General features: G+C 44.4%; 1 protein-coding gene across 2 annotated transcripts in view; it reads right to left on the bottom strand.

The window, feature by feature from the left end:
• The window catches only part of SLC5A11 (solute carrier family 5 member 11), a 672,168-nt gene that overhangs the window by 332,396 nt on the left and 318,166 nt on the right, over positions 1-21,606 (bottom strand). For both annotated transcript variants that reach the window (XM_069647357.1, XM_069647356.1), the window contains exon 9: positions 10,397-10,602. In XM_069647357.1, the coding sequence (XP_069503458.1) occupies positions 10,397-10,602 (206 nt within the window). The remainder of the gene's footprint in view (positions 1-10,396; positions 10,603-21,606) is intronic.

The raw sequence follows: 21,606 nt of genomic DNA, 5'->3' as shown, positions 1-21,606 counted from the left end.
CCAGGGAATTTTGATCAGCATATTCTGTGGAGCAGTTATTCTGATGCAATTATAATCCTTACACAAACTATCAGAGACATGTTTTCCTGTCCCTTAAATTACTTAATTAAAGTGGCACATGAACTTCTATTGGCATGTTTTCTGACACATTTGTTTTAGTTGCCATTATTCCATGTGCAAATATTGGGCCTCATTACGCGTCAGGCGTTAAGGGGTTTACGGTGCCGTAAACGGCGCCGACCCTTAACGCCTGATTACAAGGTCCCTTAGCGCCATGGTGAGTTTAACGCCTGCTTTTTGCAGGCGTTAAAATCCATGGCGCTAAGGGACCTTGGAGATAATTACGGCACCGTAATTTACGGTGGCATAATTATCTCCTTCCCCACTCCCATTATGCCCTATGGGGCAAAAATGGGAATGGGGAAGGGTAAATGGGAAATGGGGATTTACCGCCCCACTCACCTTGGAATGGGGCGGTAAATCCGCAAAAAACCACCATGGCGTAAACATAGTTTACGCCATGGCGGTAAAGGTACGACCCAGGCGGTAACTTACCGCCTGGGTCGTAATGAGGCACATTGTATCCTGTCTAATTTTTGACAGCCACATCAATTATGAAAAGCAATATTTCTTTTTTGTAATACACATGAGCATAAAGCACATATTTTTCTCTGAACAGGAATATTTTAGCTAGCTACTGTCGTATATCTAGAGGTCTTAAACTGGTTGATGAGTTCTCTTTATAATCACATATAAAATATTTATTTTTGTAGCCTACGTGTTTGGTTAAAGTGTTGTAAAATACAACTTCTACACAGATTTGTGAAGAATTGCAGTGGTTGGGAAGGGGCAATTTCTTTCCAAACTCTCTTCGGAGATGGTAGCTCACTAACTGCGCATGCTCACAAAGTGGCTTACCTAATTAGTCAGTTGTATATACAGAAAATTAAGTGCACACGAAAGGCAACCAGTCCTGCACTTAGGGAATAATAATTGGAGAGAACATTGCCTATCACCCTCAGGTGCCCTCCCTTTGCACCACGCCCTTGATACCGTTTCATCCCCTTCTTTACAATTAACTTTCAGTCCTCTGCCTTCTTTTGCTCCTTAACTCCTAGCTCATTCCCCTTTCCTTACCAGGCAAACACCCCCTTCCCTTGCCCAAATTGCTTAGTCATCAATTTCTTGTCACTCACCCGCTTCCATTGCCCTGCCTCACATGTGGACAGTAGACCACCTTGATTTGTCCGTCAGCCTGTGCCAGACACGACAAGAAGCTGCGGTCATGGTCTTGCTGGTAATTGTGGATATGAAGTCTGCTCTTGGACAATGTAGAGTGAAATACGCCAAGTGGATTTGGCTTTTATTGTGCTTTCAAAGATGCACTTTCTTGAAAAATAGGCTGCATATTTCAAGCAGATGGAAATGCAAGAGAAGCCAGCCTGGGATCTGGTGATGGAGATGGAGTAAAAGCGACTTATCATATTATTTTTTTTTTAATTGTGTTATGGTTAAAAATATAAACCTTTCACAACAATTAATTAATATTTACATCTTCACGATTCATTATACGAAACATATTTTCTAAAACATCAAAAGAGCATCATGCTTCATAAAACTTATTCACATCTCCTAGTGAGATCATAAAAACAACTTCCATCCCTATATAAACATGTACAAAGGCCTCACCTTCCATATATCAATGCCAACAATTAGAAATACTACTGAATTAATCAAAGCAGCATATACAAAATAAATTGTCTAAATTGTTCCATGGAGAAGTTCATACATCACATTGCATTAGAAAGTATTGCTCTCATTTATAGCTACAAAGATAATATACCTTTCCAGGACAGTCAAACATTACACCTTTCAAAGATTAAAGTAAAACATCTACTGCATTTTAGGGTCTACTCCTAATTCATGGTTATCTTCAGTATCTATTTAGAGACAGCCGGTTTATATAGTTGGATCAAATTTAATTGATTCCAGAACCTTAGGGAGGCCAATATGATGGCTATTGGTGACCCCAAGTGGGTCTTGCGTCATAATATTTCCCCATTGAGTGTTCGAAAGTCCCTCCAAGCCTTACCACAGAACTGCTGTCTCACATCCTTTAACGCGACACAGTCACATAAAATGTGACACAATGCTTCCACTGAACCAGGCCATTTGCAAAATCTACACTCCATGGTAGGATGCACATTATTGTACCTAACATGTACAATTTCTCCAGTTAAAATTAAATTCAATCTGAGACAGAGAAATTCTTGATGACATTACAGATTAGGGAATTTCTTCAAATATGTCTGGAGAAAACTCAATTTCCTATGCTGTAAAAGCAGACCCTGGTGTAGCCTATACATTTCAATTGTATGCTGCGTCGAAATCCAATCAGCCTCCCATAACTTTGATTTGACCTTCTCATGACACTGAATTAATTTGTCATGATTACAGTCGATAGTTCTTTAAAGGTCATTACAACTCATACACCACAATTTAAAAAGAAAATTCTTTTTGCTCAAGTAAAGTACATTCAGCTCTAAAAATAAAGAACCACAGGGAGGTGCTAAATTATTCAAAAGAGAAACAAGGCGCTCCACATTAATCTTGCTTTTACAGAGATCAGCCCCAACTTGCATCTATTGACTTCCTGCGGGGCACTCTTGGGCAAAGTAGGACATCTCTCCATAAATAAATGTGGGTATTTTTTTGCAGTATAGTATTTTATTAAAGGGTCTGCAGAAAACCAACCATACTTGGAAAGAATCTGTTAACTTTTGGGGAGCATTACTGCAATCTTGGTTTTCAGGTAAGTATGTAGGGCCTTCTTATTCAGGAAAGTAAAAATGGGAATTCCCAATTATAGGAAATAATCAACGGTGTCCAACTTTAAATTCTCAAGATAGCTTGTACATTTTAAAGGTTTTTGAGATTTGGAGAATCTAAGAATGTTCGTTTTCTTTTTATTACTGACTAAGTCATTTTGCAAGGCATACCTTTCTAGGCCATTCATAAGTCTTTGGACACCCAATTGTGTGAAGCCCATAAGAAGGACGTCCTCTGCATAAGCGAGTCACTTTAAATGATGCTCATTCCGTTTTGGAGATGCTAAATCACAATTCTCAAGCCTCCCCCCCAATGTCTGATATATATATATATATATATATATATATATATATATATATATATATACATATATTAGGAAAACAAAGAGGAAAAAGGGAACCATACTCTCCGCGGGCCAGATGGAAAACCAATATCAGTAAAATTAGCACAGCTCACAACAAAGCATTGGTCAAAAATTTAATGTATAATATAAAAAAACATAGGTAAAAAACACGCCCAGGAAGACAGCAGCAACAACAGAGGCAGGACGCCGTAAGCACGACCCGCATGACCCGCACGACCCGCAAACAACGCGTTAAACAGGCAAGGGGCCAATATGCACCCTTGCCAGAGGCCCCTAGAAGTATGGATTTCTTTAGAAAGCACTCCATTAAGATCTAGCCAAACCCTCCGTTTTGTATTAGAGTGCAGGTGCACCAGAATACTCAAAAGACCCCCCGGAGATTCCACTTCTGTAATTTAGCCCAATGTTTGCCCCGATTAACAACATCAAAGGCTGAGGAGAAATCCACAAAAAAAGGAATATAATGGGTGTGTTAGGAAGGCATGCCTTATTCTGGAACCAATTTAAGCCATTCAGGTTTGTACCAACAGATTTTCTGAGGCCTGACTGAAACTTGTTCACATGCCCAGTCTCAATGGCCCATTTCTCAAGATCCCTTCAAGTTTAAGTGCAGAACATTTTATTGTCCACATCGAAAAGGGTGATTGGCCAATAATTCAAGTGCTCCTTTCTGTTGCCTTTTTTTAAATATCGGTACTACATATGAGAGGGACCAGGTTGGAGGAGTGTTTCTGCAATTGACAATATTTGTGAAGAGGGCAAAGAGAACCTTTGCCCATAGTTCCAGATCCCTTTTTAGAATGGTATTCGAGAGGCCATTTGGACCCACTGCATGGGAGCCGCTTGCCTTTTTAATTGCCCCCAGCACATTATCTTGGTCACAAATAAAGACCCATCCTGTGCCATCCTCGTATGGTCCCTTGCATCTGATAGCCCCTTTTCTGCATAAAGATTTAGAATGTGCATAACCCAGACATCCTCTGAGATAGGATTAATCTGATCCGTAAACTGGTCTCCCTTCAACCGATGGATTAGTGACCAAAACAGCCCCTCTTGTTTGCTAAGCAACATTTGAATCATTACTTTGGCGTCATTCTCGAGCATACAACATTTATATTGTTTTAGCCAGTTTTTTATAATTTAGCTGGGAATGCATTACAAGTTGCAACTTTACCCCCTGTGTCTCTTGCAGTTGCCTTATATTTCTGATCTCTCTTCTCAGGGACCTTTTTTAGATTTCACTTCTGCATCAAAACGATGTTGATGTATTTGTTTTGGTGTCCCTTTGTTTCTTTGCAAATCACTAATTATGTCAGTAAGGAACATAGTATAAGTCAGTGGGGATGTAAAACTCTCATGTACTGACTCATCTGAGTCAAGAAAAACTCTAGCTACTGCTTTGTTGAGCTTAGTAATAGAATGCTGGGCCCATTTAATCCGGTTACCAGCTGGGTTGGTAAACCGCCTGGAGCCCTCCCATGTTTATCCAGGACTGAGGTAGCCGGAAGTGGGCAGTCAGCATTCTATGATCACTCCACTTCGTATCGACTATGCAGATATTTTCGCAAAGGGAGAACAGTGAACGATCAACCAAAGCATAGTCAATTCTGGAAGAGAAAATACCGTTAGACCAGGTGTCCCCAGCAACCAGATCCCCGTCCACATTACCATTGAGGACCATCAATTCACATTTTTCTATACATTTTAACCACTGTCGGTCATCAGCATTTGAATTGGCAACTTGAGAAAGTCAAACACCACTCAACACGTCTAAGCCTCCATTTTAATTTAGATCACCAAGCAATAGTAAGAGGTCCCCTCCAGATTTTAAAAACCACTCTTCCAGAAGCAAAGATATTTGGTCAAGAACTTGCGCTAAGGGCTTTCTCTATGGATTCCAGTAAACATTGAAGATTAAAAGGTTAGTTGTCCTAGACTCTTCCTTAATAACAAACCAATTAGCCAGTAGCCCATGCACATTAGAGTAACCCTCCTTCAGATTTCAACCCAGGGAGTTCCTATCTGCAATCAGGAGACCCCCAGATGGACGACACGGGAAACCATTTACCCCGAATTGCTGGATAACAATAAAACCACCCCAAGACACATTAGAGCTTAAATCTAACTGAGACTGGGCTACCCAAGGGTTCAAGCTGTTCAGCCACTGAATACGTTTTTATTTATCGCAAATGTACCTATAATGATCATAGACAGCTAAGGTCTGGACAATAAGGTTGTGATGATTCCCAACATCACATTAAATAACTAATAAAACTGATGCCAAAACCATTAAGTGCTCAATTAAACATAATGAACTAGTGCACTATAATTGCAAAGCCAAAATGGTTAACGAAAACTCAGTGAATCCTGAAGAAATGTTTGATGATGAACTGCATTTAATTATGCGAAAAGTAAATTAATGTTACAGCCAAAATGTGTTTCGACCTTCACCTAGGTCTTTTTCAAGGCTAATCGTGCTGTCCAAGATAAGACAGAACACTGTGAGACCCTCTAAAATATAGAGAGGCACTAGATGGCCTTGTTGATTCACAAGTTCTTTTAGAGAGAAAATAAATTGGTCTCCTTACTGACTGGTGTATTATTAGGCAAATAAAAATCTCTATATATACTTTTTTTAAAATGTGTTTCTAGCAATCCAAGCACCCTTTGCGGCTAGCAATTCCCGTAACTGAAAACAAGCATTTTTATGATAGTCTATATGTTGTCCTCATATGAGGCAGCACTAAGTGCAGCTCCTGCTCTGGTTTGAAAACATCAACTGAGCAGTTCAAATGGAATAAAGTGGCAGACACATGAGTAAACGTTATTCCATATTTTTCTTTGTCGGGAGTATTGGGCAGATGAAAAATGTGAAGGTGTGCCGCTTATCTGGTTTAAGCATGGCTGTTCCTCTGTTGTCTGCAAGATTTTATATGCAGGCTTCAGTTGCCCTAAAAGGGTTTGATTTGTTATGTGCAGGTATATGGAGTTGTCTGTGATCGCAGACTTATATACCTTTTCTCACTACTGTAAATGTAGCTACTTGATAGTCCAGTGTGGTCTGTGTGACCATGTATGGAGACCCCTGTTGGGCCATGTTGGTCTGATGGTTGCGGTGGACCGTCGAACAGTACCACACTGATGAAGATTTATCATCTATAAATGACCTGAAGTCTTGATGTGTGGAATCACTTGTGCTAGCTGTCTGGGTTAGGTTCACGTTAAGTGCCTAAATGTGATTTGTTCCTCGTTTTGTGGTTAACTAACTTTGCGTTAGTTACTCTCCATATGGTAGGGGACAGTAGCTCTACAGAGGTTGCGAGATTGATGGACGTTTACAGTAGGGAGATAGAGCAGATGTTGGAAGCAAACGAGAAGGGATGGAGTCATCAGAGGTGCTAAATATGAAGACTGTCACAAGGCCAGCACACAGACCTTTTCAAGAGGGGATGGAAAACCCTCTCATCAGGTTGTGGAAGGCAATTCAGGGAGCAGTCCATAGCCAGTCCTTCCCCTGAGGAGGACAGTGGCAGTTGAGAGGGTCCCAGTTCCGATTCAACCCCCTTGTGGCAGCATGCCATTTTGCAGTACCCATTTGAGTTATACCATGCCTCCTGTGCAAAATGCTCTCCAGTCTGTTTCCATTTGTTATAGCGACCATCGCGCTGATTTGAACCCAGGGAAACAAAGGTAGAGAAAGAACAGCCTTCCAGCGCCTCATGTAACCTGCAGTAAAGCAGCTGAGATGTGGACTCACATCAGTACACACAGCCCTCCGGTTAACCCTTGCAGGATATGTTGAAGGATATGGTCCACTGCCGGAAATGCAGCATCTCTCTCTCTCTCTCTCTCTCTCTCTCTCTCTCTCTCTCTCTCTCTCAAGAGAGAGAGAGAGAGAGAGAGAGAGAGAGAGAGAGAGAGAGAGAGAGGGAACCATCAGCACTGAGCCTACAGCGAGTGCATGCAGGGCTCCCTAGACCACCAGCGAGTCAACCGTAAAATATGATACATGAACAAACTATGACAAACGTGCCCCAACACTAACTTGGACAATTTGCTTCCCAAGCCACCATCACTGCACAGTAGCACAGCTCACGCAGAGAGAGGGGGCTAAGCTTAGCCACATATTTAACATTTTCGCTCATTGCAACAAGTCCCTGGTGGGAAAAGCAGAGGTGGAATGGACAGGAAGAGCAGACGAATGGCAGGAGAAGGGATGATAGAAAAAGAAGCAGGAATCAGGAAGTGGTGGGTTGTTTGTCTTTGGTAAGAGGAGATGAAGGTGGCAGACCAAGAGACCATCAGGAGGAAGGAAGGAGCAGCAGAGTGTGGAAGTGATTTTGACATGCCCGCGCCGCTGGCACACGCATTGGCAACCATCATGGACTACTTGGTACTCATTTATCCTCCTAATACTCTTTGAACAACTCCTATTCATGCCTTGGTCTTTAATTTCCATTTGCTCGACTTTGGTTCTTTCTTATTTTATTCAACTAACTACATTTACCACAATGCACCTTGCTACAGTCCTCAATTCCTGGTTATTCTCATTCATCCTTATGGGGACCACAATCCCCAGAAGCCCTAGCGGACAGTGCTGCTTCCACCTGCTCAGGACCAGAGAGGGAGGAGGCAGATTGTCTACAGGTGTGCTGCTCCGGGTGCTGTCAATTAGCCTGCCTCAGAACAGGGCAGGGCTGTATATAAGCAGCTGCCTGCAGGAGCACAGTGTCTTGCATCTTGAGATCTCCCCGCTCCTGTTTGCCTTGACCCTCTACTTTGTATGCGGTTCCTGTTGCTGCATTATCCTGTTTTGATCCAGTGCCCTTCCCGGGCTCCCTGCCTTGCAGCCAATCTCACTCTGCTGCCTTCTACCTACAGCCCTTGTCCTCCGGGCTTCCTGCCTTGCAGCCTACTACAGTCCTCTGCAGCCCTCTACAGTCAGCGGCCCTGCTCCTCTGGGCTCACTCCGTGCTGCCCTGCTCATCTGGGCTCCTTGCCTTTGCAGCCTGCCTCACTCCAGCTGCCTACAGTCCTTGTCCTCTGGGCTCCCAGCCCTGCAGCCTGCCTCACTCCGGCTGCCTACAGTCCTTGTCCTCTGGGCTCCCAGCCCTGCAGCCTGCCTCACTCCGGCTGCCTACAGTCCTTGTCCTCTGGGCTCCCAGCCCTGCAGCCTGCCTCATTCCAGCTGCCTACAGTCCTTGTCCTCTGGGCTCCCTGCCCTGCAGCCTGCCTCACTCCGGCTGCCTACAGCCCTTGTCCTCTGGGCTCCTTCCTTGCAGCCTGCTCCCTCTGCTGCCTACAGCCCATGTCCTCTGGGCTCCTTCCTTGCAGCCTGTCTCCCTCCGCTGCCTATAGCCCTTGTCCTCTGGGCTCCCTGCCTTGCGGCTTGCTACACTCCTCTGCCTTACAGCCTGTTTTACACTTAGCTGCCTACGGCCCTGCTGCTCTGGGCTCCCTACCTCGCGGCCCTATTCTTTTGGGCTCTCTGTCTGTCGCCTACTACTAATCTCTCTCTGTCCTGTTCTTCTGGACTCCTTGCCTTGCAGCCTACTACAGTCCTCCGCAGTCCACTACAATTTGCCTGCACCTAATGCCACTCTTGACTGCAGACCTGCTTCCTACTTTGCAGTCCTTCTGTTTTCCTGACTGCTGCTCCCTTGTTCTCTCCCTTGAGTCCTCTGTACTCCACCTTTGGTTATCTACTTCAGTCTAACTGTCTTTCCTTCTTTTCCTTCTGCTAGATTGCTCATTGACTTCCTTTTCGCTGGATATATCTGTTCTTGTCTTCTCATGTGTCTTATGTAATCCCTTTGTACAGAGCTTGCCTGTTGGTTTCCGGCAGGCAACCTCTGCCCCTTCCCTTGTCTCGTTTTCAGTGTTACAGACACCCACTGCTGTTGTTCCCAGCCATGAGTATATAGCGTGGGCCTCTGTTATAGCAATCTGTGCAGAAGGCTGGAGTTTTCCTAAGGTTCGTGGAACACTCTTTCCCATTTCAGCACACACCCCAAGAGGGAATCCAGTTTGTTTGTACCTTTGTATCTTTTGCCCCTTTTGGCTCACAGCTACAGTTTCCTACTCTTCTTTCTTGTTGAACTTCCTGCTGTGTGTGCTTATCTGCTACCTTACTTCAGCACAGCCACCCAAAACCTACCTGGGTACCCTGTGCCACTCTTGACAGAGTGCCATTCTTGACAGATTTCTGGAGAAAGTGAGGTATTGCTCAGTGAGTGCAATTAGTATTGCAGTGTGAGTGTGCAGGATCATATGACGAGTGGCGGCAGGTGAGATAGTTCAAGGAGTGACTGTGAAATGGAGGAAACTGAGTGAAAGTGTAACTGAGTACCATGTGGACAGAGTTGGAGTAGCTGGAGTGTGGAGGTCGGAGCTGTAGTGTGGAAGAGGGAGTTGTAGTGTGGAGGATGGTGTTGGAGTTTGTAGGCGGTAGTAGTAGTGTGGAGGAGGGAGTTGGAGTGTGGAGGAGGAAGTGGTAGTGTAGAGGAGGGAGTAGTAAAGTGGGGAAGGGACTAGTAGAGTTGGGGAGTAGGAATGTGGAGGAAGGGTAGTATTTGGTAGGAGGGAGGAGTGAGCATCAAAGGGTGGAGGCAAAGCCTAGGAGAGTGAGAGACATTGGAGGTATAGAGGAGTGGGGAGAAGAGACTTGGGGTGGATAGAGCTGGAGGAAGGACAGTAGTGAGAGGAAGAGAGTGAGGGAAGAAGAGGTGCGTGTGATTGGTAGATAAAAGATTGAATCAAGCAGGGTTTCTGAAAGACACAATCTCGCCCTCTGTTGAACACTAACCACTGGATAGAGTAGTCACAGTTAGGTAGTCTCTGAGGAAGATTAGTTTAGTAAGTTTGTGCGCCTTTAACTGGATATTTTAGCTTATTTAGCGTATTAGTTTACTGAGGATGAAACCATTGCTAACCTGGGGTAAAGGACATCTGGGCAAGATAAGAGATGCTTTCATAAGGGAGAGAGGGATGGCCATAGGGTCCACTAATACATCAATAAACACCCTTGAACCATCTCTCGAGCTTGGAGTAATGATTGTGCCATCTGTGACAAGATTCACATAGATACCCGAGTAGAATCTACAGAGAAATATCTAAGTTTCAGAGATCATTCCAATCCTTTCCATAGAAAGAGTAGTGGCATGCCCTGTATCAATTTGAATAAGCATGCCTTCTTGTAAATACCTGATCTGTGCACCAATACCACAGAGAAGGGATGGTCATTCCCACTAGGACTCCTGGCCAGGGCAGATCGGAGGTGACTGGATCTCTGAAGAGATGGAAGGCATCCTCTCTGGGCAAACCACAGCTGCTGTTCTCAGGTCGATTTTTAGGGATGGCCTTGAAATACTCTTTCTGCAGCTCTTCGATACCCCCAACTTTGACAAAACCTTCATGTGATAAACAAGAGGTTTTCAGGTTATGGAAAAATCAGGCATGCCTACAATATACTTAGCGAGGAACATAAATCATTTAAATGATCTATTAAGGAATCACAGATTCACCTGCTACTCTGCAGATGTTTTGAACTAAGACTCCCATGACCACTCTCCACTGAGTATGCTGGCTAAGGCTGATGGCAATTGTAGTCTAAAACATCTGACAAGCCAAAGGTGAAACCGATAGTTTGGTCTGAAATCAACAAACCATAGATTCTTTAGCCGTACCCCCAAAAGGATACAATTGATAGCCTTGTTGTTTACTTTTGTCAATGGTGGGTTGAACAGAGAGGATTACATTTCCCCTTTTGCTGGACTGTAAATAAGGCCTACTATTCTCCTCACACATGTTACCACCCACATAGTACAACAAAGATGTGGTGTGATGATCTGGTAGAATTGGTATCTGAGTAGAAAAGCATTAACATAATGCATTGTGTCACAGCACCACATTATTTCCTATGGAGGAACCGGAAGTGGCTACATTCAACAGTGCTGTTACCCTCTAGCTCTGAGCATCTGTTAACGCTCTAGCATTTTTCAAGATGGCCAACGCTACTTCATTGATCGACTTCCTGCGATCACTGTGTTGCAACCCTATTCCTTACTTGGTTCACAATGCTAGGTTAAGTTTTGTTTTGTTTGTTTTGTTTTATTACTTGTATTGCATAAGACAGCTCACAGCTTGGTTACAGATAAGTACATATACATATTACATAAGAGTGAGATACAGAGTCATGTGAAGGCACATAGGCAGAATACATCATAAAATACTAGATACAGTTTCGTTACACAAAGTTGTATACACGGTATCACAGAATAAGTGTCAAAGGTGGTCTAGAGGAGGTAGGCAGGTTACTTGTCAGAGTCTTTGAGCCAACTTATAATATTCTGCCGGAAGCGAGGGTAGGATTGGTTTACTCAGAAGGGAGGGGGTAAGGAGTTCCACAGTTGAGCTGCCTTAACCGAAAAACTGCACCCCAACTCTGGAGAGTTTAAATGCTCGATAGTCTAGTAGGTCTTAAATGAGTTTTTTTCTGGTAAGTCTCTCTGTAAGGTAGGAAGGTGCCATATTGTTAAGGCATTTGTGTGTGAGGGAGGCTGTTTTCAGCTGGATTTTATCATGTGTGGAGAGCCAGTTGTTAGATTTTCTCATTTCAGGGATATGATCCCTCCTGGAGATCCCAAGTGCACGTCTGAGAGCATTGTTCTGGAGGAGCTGGATTTTATTGATGTTTCCTTATTGGCTCCAATGTAGAGTGAGTTACAGTAATCCAGCTTCTACAGAATCAGCGCTCTGACCAAGGTAATGCAACTGTAAGTAGACAAGATAGGTTTGCCTGCTCTGATCAATTTACAGGTGTATGCTGTAGCGGATGCCATTGCATTCACCTGTTTGTTGAAGGAGAGGGTCGAGTCCAGGTAAAAGCCCAAGGTTTTAACCTCACTAGCGACCGTGATCAGGTTGCTGTCAATGTTGAAAGTTGTGTATTTGGGACCCAGTTTTTTGAGGGTTGAGGAGGTCCCCAGGATAATGATCTCAGTCTTGTCATCATTCAGGCACAGTCCTTGGGTGGCCATCCATGCCTGGACGATGAGATATACCTTGTTCACCAAGGCCAAAACATATTCACCAGTAAGTGGTAGGAGAATCTGGGTATCATCTGCATAATTAGTGTAGGTGATACCAAGATGGTCCAAATCATCGAAAAGGGGCTTCGTGAAGATATTGTACAAGGTAGGAGAAACGCATGATCACTGAGGTACTCCGCAAGTGATAGGGATAGGGTCCACAGCCGCAGTAGGGGGGAAGACTTGCATGGTCCTATTGTTAAGAGAGGATTCAATCTATACTATGGCTTCTTTGGAGAAGTGAGCCGCTGAATCCAGATGGCTGCAAAGGACCCCGTGATCCACAAGGTGAAATGCAGCCGATAGGTCCAGAAGAAGGAGGAGGGCAGATTTACCTTTATCCCTGAGCTCGTCAATTTGGGCTTTTAAATCTATTAAGGCTGCCCAGTCCCATGTTCAGGCCAAAAGCCTGACTGGCGGGCGCCAAGCAGATGGTTGGATTCCAAGTGTTTCTGCATTTGTAAGTAGGGCATTTTATCTATAATTTTTAAGAGGAACTGCACTGTTGTGATCGGTCGGTAGTTTGGTGGGATGGTGGGGTCTAGCTTCTGTTTTTTGAGTAGTGGGAGCACCCAGGATTCCTTAAGGTTCGTCGGTATGGTGCCAGAGGAGAATGAAGGGTATTACCCAAATTGACCTTTTACAATTGACCTTTTGCACAATTGACCTAATTATAATGGTCCAAATTGACCTTCTGCACAATTGACCTTTATATTATTTTATTTATTTCATATATGTATTGGGTTGGTTTTGGATTATAACTAATATAAGGGCATTGAGTGAAGGGTTGCAGGGGGTTTTGGATTGGGTGGGGGTGCCCAATTTACCTTCTAAATTAGGTCAATTCTCCCGAGGTCAATTCTCCCGAGGTCAGTTGTGAAAACATCAATTAGTATACAACCAAATGAAGCATTAATAAGTTTGGAGATGAAAGGGCCAAATCCCTGGCCGCGTCCTTGATTAGTTGGGCAGGGCATTGATCTCCCTTTACAGTTGGAACGTTTGAGCGAAAGGATAATTTTTTCAGTTTCAATGATAGAGAATTTAGTGAATTTAAAGCGAGGAGGGCGAGAACTGTCTATAGGTAAGGTGGAGGACATTTTGGGGTCAGTAGTTGGGATTAGTGATACTTTTTTCTTAGCAATTTTAGCTTGTAACGTCGTGACCTTGTGAGATAAAGCTTGTTGTATCTTAGAACACCAAGGTTTATATTTGATGCAATTGTATGGAACTGGAATAGGGGATTCTAATTCCTTCAAGATGTCAAAAAGTTCCTTTATACTTGAGTTAGCTTGAGCAATTCTGGTATTATAAGTATTGCGTTTGGATGCAATTTTTTCACTTTTATATAGGGCACATATTGTATGGAGGTTAATTTTATTTTCCTAAGAGGGGAGTAGTCTCCAGGATACCTCGCATTGTCTTCTTTTTAAATGTAATGGGCCTCATTCCGAGTAGGGCGCAAAGGGATACCGGGCATCGTTAAGGGCATCGGTGCCGGTAATCCCTTTGCGCCCTACTATGAGGTCCCTTTGCGGGTCCCGCTAAGGCCTGGTTTTACCAGGCGGCCTTAGCGGGACCTGCAAAGGGTCCAGGGAGCAAATAATGGTACCGCAAATTGCAGTACCGTTATTTGCACCTTCCCCATTCCCATTAAGCCCTATGGGGCTCAAATGGGAATGGGGAATGGTATTTTCAATGAGTACTTACCGGTCCCGCAAAGGTCCGACTAGACCGGTAAGTCCCCATTGAATGAGGGCGGACTCGGTACCGTTATTGGAGGCAGCCATGGGGCTATTAGCGCCATGGCTACCTCCATTCTCGGAATGAGGCCCAATGTTTTCAAGTGTGGTGTGTACCACGAGTTAAGGTGGGCTTTGGGCTTGCTAGGTCGCATTTTAAGAGGTGCAATTGAGTCTAATGATGTGGACAAAATTTTATTGTACTCGTTCACCAGGGCGAAGAGTTGAGGGTGGGGAGAATCAAAGGGAGTAAGTTATCGGGGGTAATGTTCTTTTTATTCCTAGTTGGTATAGGTGGAGCCAACTGAGTGGTGGTAGAGGTCTGTCGTTTAGTTTCTAGAGAGAATGTCACATGGTGATGATCTGTCCATTTTTGAGGGCAGATTGACGAAATGGAAACCTTACAGTTATAGTCTGCTACCCAGTCAAGTGTTCTCCCTTTGGTGTGGGTAGGCTGGAGCACTCTCTGGGTGAGGCCAAGGTCAGTCAGAGTGTTGGCCACTCTAGATGCCTTTAGGTCTTTAGGGTCATTAAAACCAGGGTAGTCGAAATATCCTCCTCAAATGTTCCAATCGGGCCTGGGGGTCTGTAAATCAAATGGATGGTGAGAGTTTGGGAATTATTGATGGGTAGTTTAGCAGTGAGAATTTCACATGATTTAATATCGAGAGGAGGGGCTAGTCTTATCGAGAGATTAGATTTGACAATGAGGGTTATACCTTCTCCTCGTGCTTCGTTTCTGTCGGCTCTTAAGATGGTGTATCCATTACGAATGGCCATCATGAGGGCAGGGCCAGCAGCAGAATGTAACCAGGATTCTGTGATTGCCAGGAAATCATCATTTTCAGATTGGATTAGGTCGGATATCTCAATGGTGTGGGCCACCAGTGATCTGCCATTTAATAAGGCACCTGTAAGGTTAGGGGTAGTGATAGCTGTGCATGGTAGTCCTGTAGATTGGGTCTTAGGGATGGTGGCATGAGTACGTGGGCTATTATAGATAGGGTAGGTACTTATAGTTTTTTGGTTAGTGCGCAAGTTTGTTTTCTTATTGACTTGGTAAAAAGATCTAGAGGTAGGTTCATATAGCTTTGTTAATCTGGAGCGTAGTCAAGCATTCCTGGTGACTGTATTGCACGGGTGATTAAGGATTGGGCCTGAGATGGGATTGCTAGATTGAGCCATAGTACATGAATTACCTGCTTTCAGGTAGGTAGGAACTTGTAGGCCTCGTGGGTGGGGAAGATGGAGCCAGGTGAGGCACACAAGGCTGATGAGTGGGAATAGGAGACTAAAGGCAATAGGGTGATGTCTGGTATTCAGCATGCTGAGATAAGGCACTTGTGGTCGGTGGGCTAAAGTAGTAACACTACTAGGTTGGCAGGGTAGGCTAGTCTGACAGTGATATGGCTAGGAGCAGTCAGTTAACTGAAGTGGCTTGTGCAGAGCATTACAAACCAGTAGGCTGCTAGTACAGGTGAAAACAAGGCTAGTCTGGCAGTGGTTAAGTAGCCTAATAGGCCAGTTCTAACAACGATCAGTTGGCTTGAATAGTTATAGGCAGATCAGTGCAATACATGCGCCAAGTAGGCTAGTCTGGAGGTAGCTAAATGGGCTAGATGTAGCAAAAATCAGTAACTAATGTGGATTGTGGCCTAACAGTGCAATACATGTGCCGGGTAGGCTGGTCCAAAAACCGTTGACTAAGGTCTTGGCATAGCATTGGTTATGGCATAATAGTACAATACATGTACAGAATAGGCTGGTCTGACAATACCGTAGGTACAATTCACAAAATGCATTTGTTGCAATAGGTATAGGAGGCGCGCAGGGTACAGGAAGCTTGCAAGTAGGTGCACCGGTCACAGTGCGGGGCAACGTTGTAGTACAGAGCAGGACTATTCGTACCATGGATGTAGGAGGTAAGCTGGAGATAATTGTAATTGCTGTAGAAGATAACAGAAAGGTGTAATTGGTAGGGATTGCTGTATCGGGCACAATTGGAGGAGAGAGCGTATCGTAGTGCAGAGTGAGACACTTATTACGTTAGTTAGAAGTTGAGTATAGGCTGGTTCGATAGGCGCAGATGGGAGCACAGGGGGAGGAATAACACATTCAATAAGAGAGGCAAGTACAGTGAGACACGCATTGAGTGCGAACAGGGGTTGGCTAGATACTGGCTAGGCGAGCATAAATGTAGCTCCTACCAGAGGCAAGATGATTAATACAGTTAGAATTTGCATAAGTTTAACCATACATATTGCAGTGGGCGGCACTGTCCATCGATGCTTACAACAACTATCACCTTTAGGGTGGGCTATCGTCTTCCGGATGTGCTTCAGCTTAGGCGGAAGGCTAATGGTAGCCAGTAATGAAGATAGGAGTGTTGTTATGCAGGCCGAGCTATGAGGGCGCGTTGAGAGTCAGACGAATAGCAGCTTAACAGAGTATGTTGACCCGCGATGATTACTTACAGTTTAAAGGTGCAGGGGGTAGCTGCGTGTTGCGGTCATCCACAGACATGAGCAGACAGGCCCTTTTGCTGGGCCCCTCTGCAGTGGGCGCTTGTTCCGCCCTAAAGCTTTCGCCTGACGGTGGGGGCGGGCTGAGAAGAAGGGGCAAGTAGCCAATCCTAGGCTGGTGGGCTGGATCAACCAGCAGAGGCAACAAAATCAGGCAAACAAAGCGGCGGCCATCAACCTTGTTGTTGGCAATGGCGAGGCAGGCAAGATACATCAAACTTGGAATAAGTGTGGTGGGCCAAGTGATAATTGCGATACCGTTGAATTAAGATAAGCGGAATGCTTGTTTTAAAAAAAAAAATTCCAGTTTCAACGGTCTGATTGAAATCTCACCGTTGGGGTTCTCTGGTCACTCCATATTCTGGGATCAGTCTGCAGATGGAGGGGAGGAGGGCTCCTGGCCTACTCATCACAACGAGCTGGTGTGATGGCTGTTACCCTTTGCCCTCTTGTTCGCTCCCCTGCTTTCGCTCTGGTTCCCCCAGCCTTTCTTTTTCCTGCTCTGCCCAGGGTCGGACTGGGACAAGAAATAGGCCCGGTCACCCAAAAAAAAGTGTCTCACCCTTCGCTTCAAAAAAGTGGGCCACCCCTCGCCTTATGACCCTTGACCTCTTATGACATCAACAGAAGTGATGTCATTTGACCCCACCCCAAAGTGACATCCCGGTAAGCGATGAAACTCAACCTTTCACCCCTTGACAAAACAGGAAGTGGCATCAAATAGCATTGTTCCTAAGTACACTACCAAAAACATGGTTATGATTTCACTAATGTGATATACATTTCATACAAGAATGGATCACCATTTGTATCATTAATATCTGTGTGTATAGATGCATATTGTCAATTTACTGTTAATCCAAGCAGACGTCCAAGGCCAAATGATAATATGTTATTGTATAGCACTTATGCTTAAGCTCTTTTTTATAGAACAAATATGATATGATATGGCATTTGTAACGCGCCTATACACAAGTGTTTCAAATATGCATACAATATCACCCAACCTGTGTTGGTATTCATTTATCGACCTAAAAAGAATGAAAGGCTTTTTGATTTTTTTTTTTTAAAAGTGGAAAAATATAGATATATTTTATTTCTATTTTTTTTTTAAACCGGCCCAGGCATGGCCAGAATCTGGCCCCCACTCCCCAGGGACGATTTTGGCCCGGACACGGGCCGAAAGGCAGAGGGGCCAATCCGACCCTGGCTCTGTCTGAGTTCCACTACCACTCTGCTTTTCCATGCTTCATTTGTTTACCTGTTACTGAGATCTCCTTGCACGCTGGTTCGCCTCTCTTCTCAGCACGGCCCGCTCCTCTCCATTCTCTTGGATTACCTGCCATTACGCTCTTGCACGTATCCTTACAGCTCTGTCCTGTTAATTACTGCTTCCATTGCTTACCTCATTGTGGACTTCCAATATTCTGGCACGTCTGACAGCTTGTTATTCTGGATTGACAACAGGAGCAACATCTCTCTGTTGGGGTTTTTTCAGCAGCTGCTTTTTCCCCAATCTTTGGATGTCGCCTTTCCCAGTCACTGGAACACGTTGGTGATCGCAGACAAGTGGGCAGCAGCAGAGGGGGAATGCCCTTTTTTCAGCAAAGAGGGTTCATCGGAATGGAGAAAGACTAAGAAGAAGACACTTGATCCTACAACTTCACACTCTGAAGACGCAGAACTAAACCAAGGAAAGTAGCAAGGCTTCCCACAACAGATTGCAATGCCTAAAAGAGGAAAAGAAAATGGAACTACAAGAACTGATGCATGCAAGTTCAACAGTTAAGGGCAGAAAACGCTTCCTTGCAGCAAATAGTCACCACTCGAGAGATGCAAACCATAGGCCCTCCCCAATAGGGGGGCTTACCCAACAAATTTGATGGATCCCCAAATAACGTAAAATTATTTCTGGATGCACGCATGATCCGCTTTACCTTCCGCCCTGTGGCATTTGCTACCAACAGGGCTAAAATAGGTTTCATGATTTCCAACATGCTGGGGAATGCTCTAGCCTGGGCAACCCCTTTGGTTTCCATGGCTAGTCTACTTTTGGCAAACTATGGTACCTTCGTTCAAGCTTTCAAAGAGACCTGTGAGAGACCAGAGATGGTGTACTCTGCGTATGAGTGCCTTTTGGATCTCCGCCAAGGTTCTTCTACTGTTCTGGACTACATCTCGACCTTCAAGAAGACGGCAGCACAAGCAGGATGGCCAGAGACTGCACAATATACAATTTTCCATAGAGGTCTCTCGGAAGAGGTTAAGGATGAACTGGCAAGAGTGCCCAGACACACTTCTTTCTCTGATTTAGTCTCTATGGTATTACAAATTTAATTCTGCATTTCTGAAAGAAGAGAAGAAAGAAGGAAGCATAAAGGATCAATTATTCCTCCTTGTACATTTCCCACTCAGCCTACTTCGGAATCTTGGTCTCCAGAGGAACCAATGCAGATTAGGACAGCGAGGGTTCCACTTACCCCAGAAGAAAGAAAGAGGCAGAGAGACCAAGGATTATGTTTGCACTGTGGCTCCAATACACACTTACTCAGAGAATGGCCAGAAGTACCTCTAGGAGGTCGGGAAACTACAAACCCTGCTCCTAGATGGGACAAGGAGTAGGGGTATTTTGGGAAGGCCCGCAATAGTTACTCTAAGGACTACTAAAGAATTAGATAACCGTCTAATGGTTCTTTGTGTTATTTTTCAGGTTCTTGAAAAAGAACCCTTGGAAATGTTAGCAATTTTGGATTGTGAAGCTGTAGGCAATTTTGTGGGCACTGTATGGGCAGACCAGAACAAAATTCCTTATACCATTAAGACAGAACCACTGCCTGTAGAAGGAGTTGATGGTAGACAATTGAGCTCTGGTCGCATCAAGTGCAGTTCTATCACTTTGCAAATGAAGATCCATGAACATTCTGAGGAGATATCTTTTGATTATATCAGAGCTGCTCCTTTTCCCCTCATTTTGGGGATTGCCTTGTTGAGGCAACACAATCCGCTTATTGATTGGACGGCGAATATGCTCTAATTCACTTTATAGAATTGTCAGCGTTTTTGTTTCCCCACCAGATCCTTGCAAACGGATGCTGATTGGAATCACAAACCTTCATCCAGTGCCCAGAGTATTCACCATATTCCCTACATTTATCAAGATTATAATGATGTTTTTGAGGATCAGATTAACAGGAATCTACTGCCTCATCACCCCGAGGACTGCGGGATCGATCTTGAACCAGGTTCTCTGGTTCCTCTTGGTCGCATGTTCACCTTATCCCTACCAGAAAAGGCAGCCTTGAGGACCTATTTGCATACCAATTTGGCACACAGACTCATTGGACATTCCAAGTTTCCGGCAGGGGCGTCGTTATTCTTTATTCCCAAGAAAGAAACTAAGGAGCTGCGCCCATGTATCGATTACAGAGGCCTCAATAGGGTTACTGTAAGATATCGATATCCCACGCCTCTCATTAAAGACATCCTGGAGGTTGTACAAGGATCCGAAATATTTTCCAAGCTTGACCGACGGGGGACCTGTCATTTATTAAGAGTCTGAGAAGGAGACAAATGGAAGACGGCCTTCAGAACTCCATATGGACATTTTGAATATTGTGTCATGCCTTTCGGACTTGTTAACGCCCCCACGTGTTCCAGCAATTTATCGATCATGTTTTTTCTGACCTTGTCTTCCATACTGTAATATAGTATACTCATAAAGGAAAGAAGACCATCATGCACATGCAGTACAGGTTTTGGAGAGGCTAAGACAAAATTACCTGCTAGTGAAACCGGAGAAATGCTGTTTTGACACCTCCTCAGTGGCTTATCTGGGTTTTGTTCTATGAAACGAAGGGAAAGAGATGGATCCCCAAAAAGTCAAAGCGATTTTGGAATGGCCTTCTCCACGCACCATAAAGGAAATCCACAGGTTTTTGGGATTGGCACACTTTTATCGTTGCTTTATTCCTGAATATTCCAACAACGTTCTCCACATCACCCTACTGCTCAAGAAAGGTGTTTCATTCCAATGGGGAAGGGCCAAGAAGAAACCTTTGACACTGGGAAGAACAAATTTGGTTCAGCACCCACTTTACAACAACCCGATCAATCCCTGCCCTTCATTCTAGAAACAGATGTTTCATTGTCTGCTTTACGAGCTGTTCTCAAGCCGATTGGTCCTGACGGAGAAGAACACCCCATTGTTTACTATTCAAGGAGTTTGGGGGCCATTACGACCTGGGCGCAAAGGGATACCAGGCACTGGTAATGACACTGGTGCCGGTAATCCCATTGCACCCTATTCTGAGGTCCCTTTGCGGGTCCCTCCGTTAAGGACGTCAATAACGGTACCGCATTTTGCGGTACCGTTATTGACGCCTTCCCATTGAGCCCTATGGGGGCTCAAATGGGAATGGGGAATGGCTTTTCAAATGGGGACTTACTGATCCCGCAATGGTCGGAATAGACCGGTAAGTCCCCATACCACCAAGTCGGTGGCGGTACCGGTATTGGTGTTAGTCATGGCGCTAATAGCGCCATGACTAGCACCAACCTCGGAATGGGGGCCTTTCACTCCTATTGAATGCAACTATTCCATTCTTGAGAAAGAACTTTTAGCCATACAGAAAGCTTGTTTGGAGTGGAGACACTTGTTAGGGGCATCAGTGCCATTTGAAGTGAGACAGATCACAAGAATCTAAAAGTGCTAGACCAGCTGAAGTGTAAAAACAGTCGCCATGCTCGATGGGCTAATTTCTTTCTCTAGTATGACTTTTTTCTCACATACATAACAGGGGTATCCAATCTAGTGGCATATAGCCTTTCTAGGAGCCACGAAAGGGAAGATGAGGAGCCTGCTCATAAGGAATACCTGCTCCCAGAGAAGAGATATCTTATGTTGGTCAATACTTTCCTTCAAGAGGTACGGAGAATTACCACAGATTATACCATCAAGCAGTCATCTTTACATGGTGAATCAGTATCCAGAAAGGATGGGCTTCTATTTCTAGGGTCTAGATTAGTGGTACCTGATGCCACTCTCCAAAGAAACATCCTTA

Source organism: Ambystoma mexicanum, chromosome 2q (assembly GCF_040938575.1).
Source record: "Ambystoma mexicanum isolate Mex_15411 chromosome 2q, UKY_AmexF1_1, whole genome shotgun sequence".
NCBI classification, from domain to species: domain Eukaryota; kingdom Metazoa; phylum Chordata; class Amphibia; order Caudata; family Ambystomatidae; genus Ambystoma; species Ambystoma mexicanum.
The sequence above is the reverse complement of the archived record's forward strand: the minus strand, read 5'-3'. Positions and strand labels throughout refer to the sequence as shown.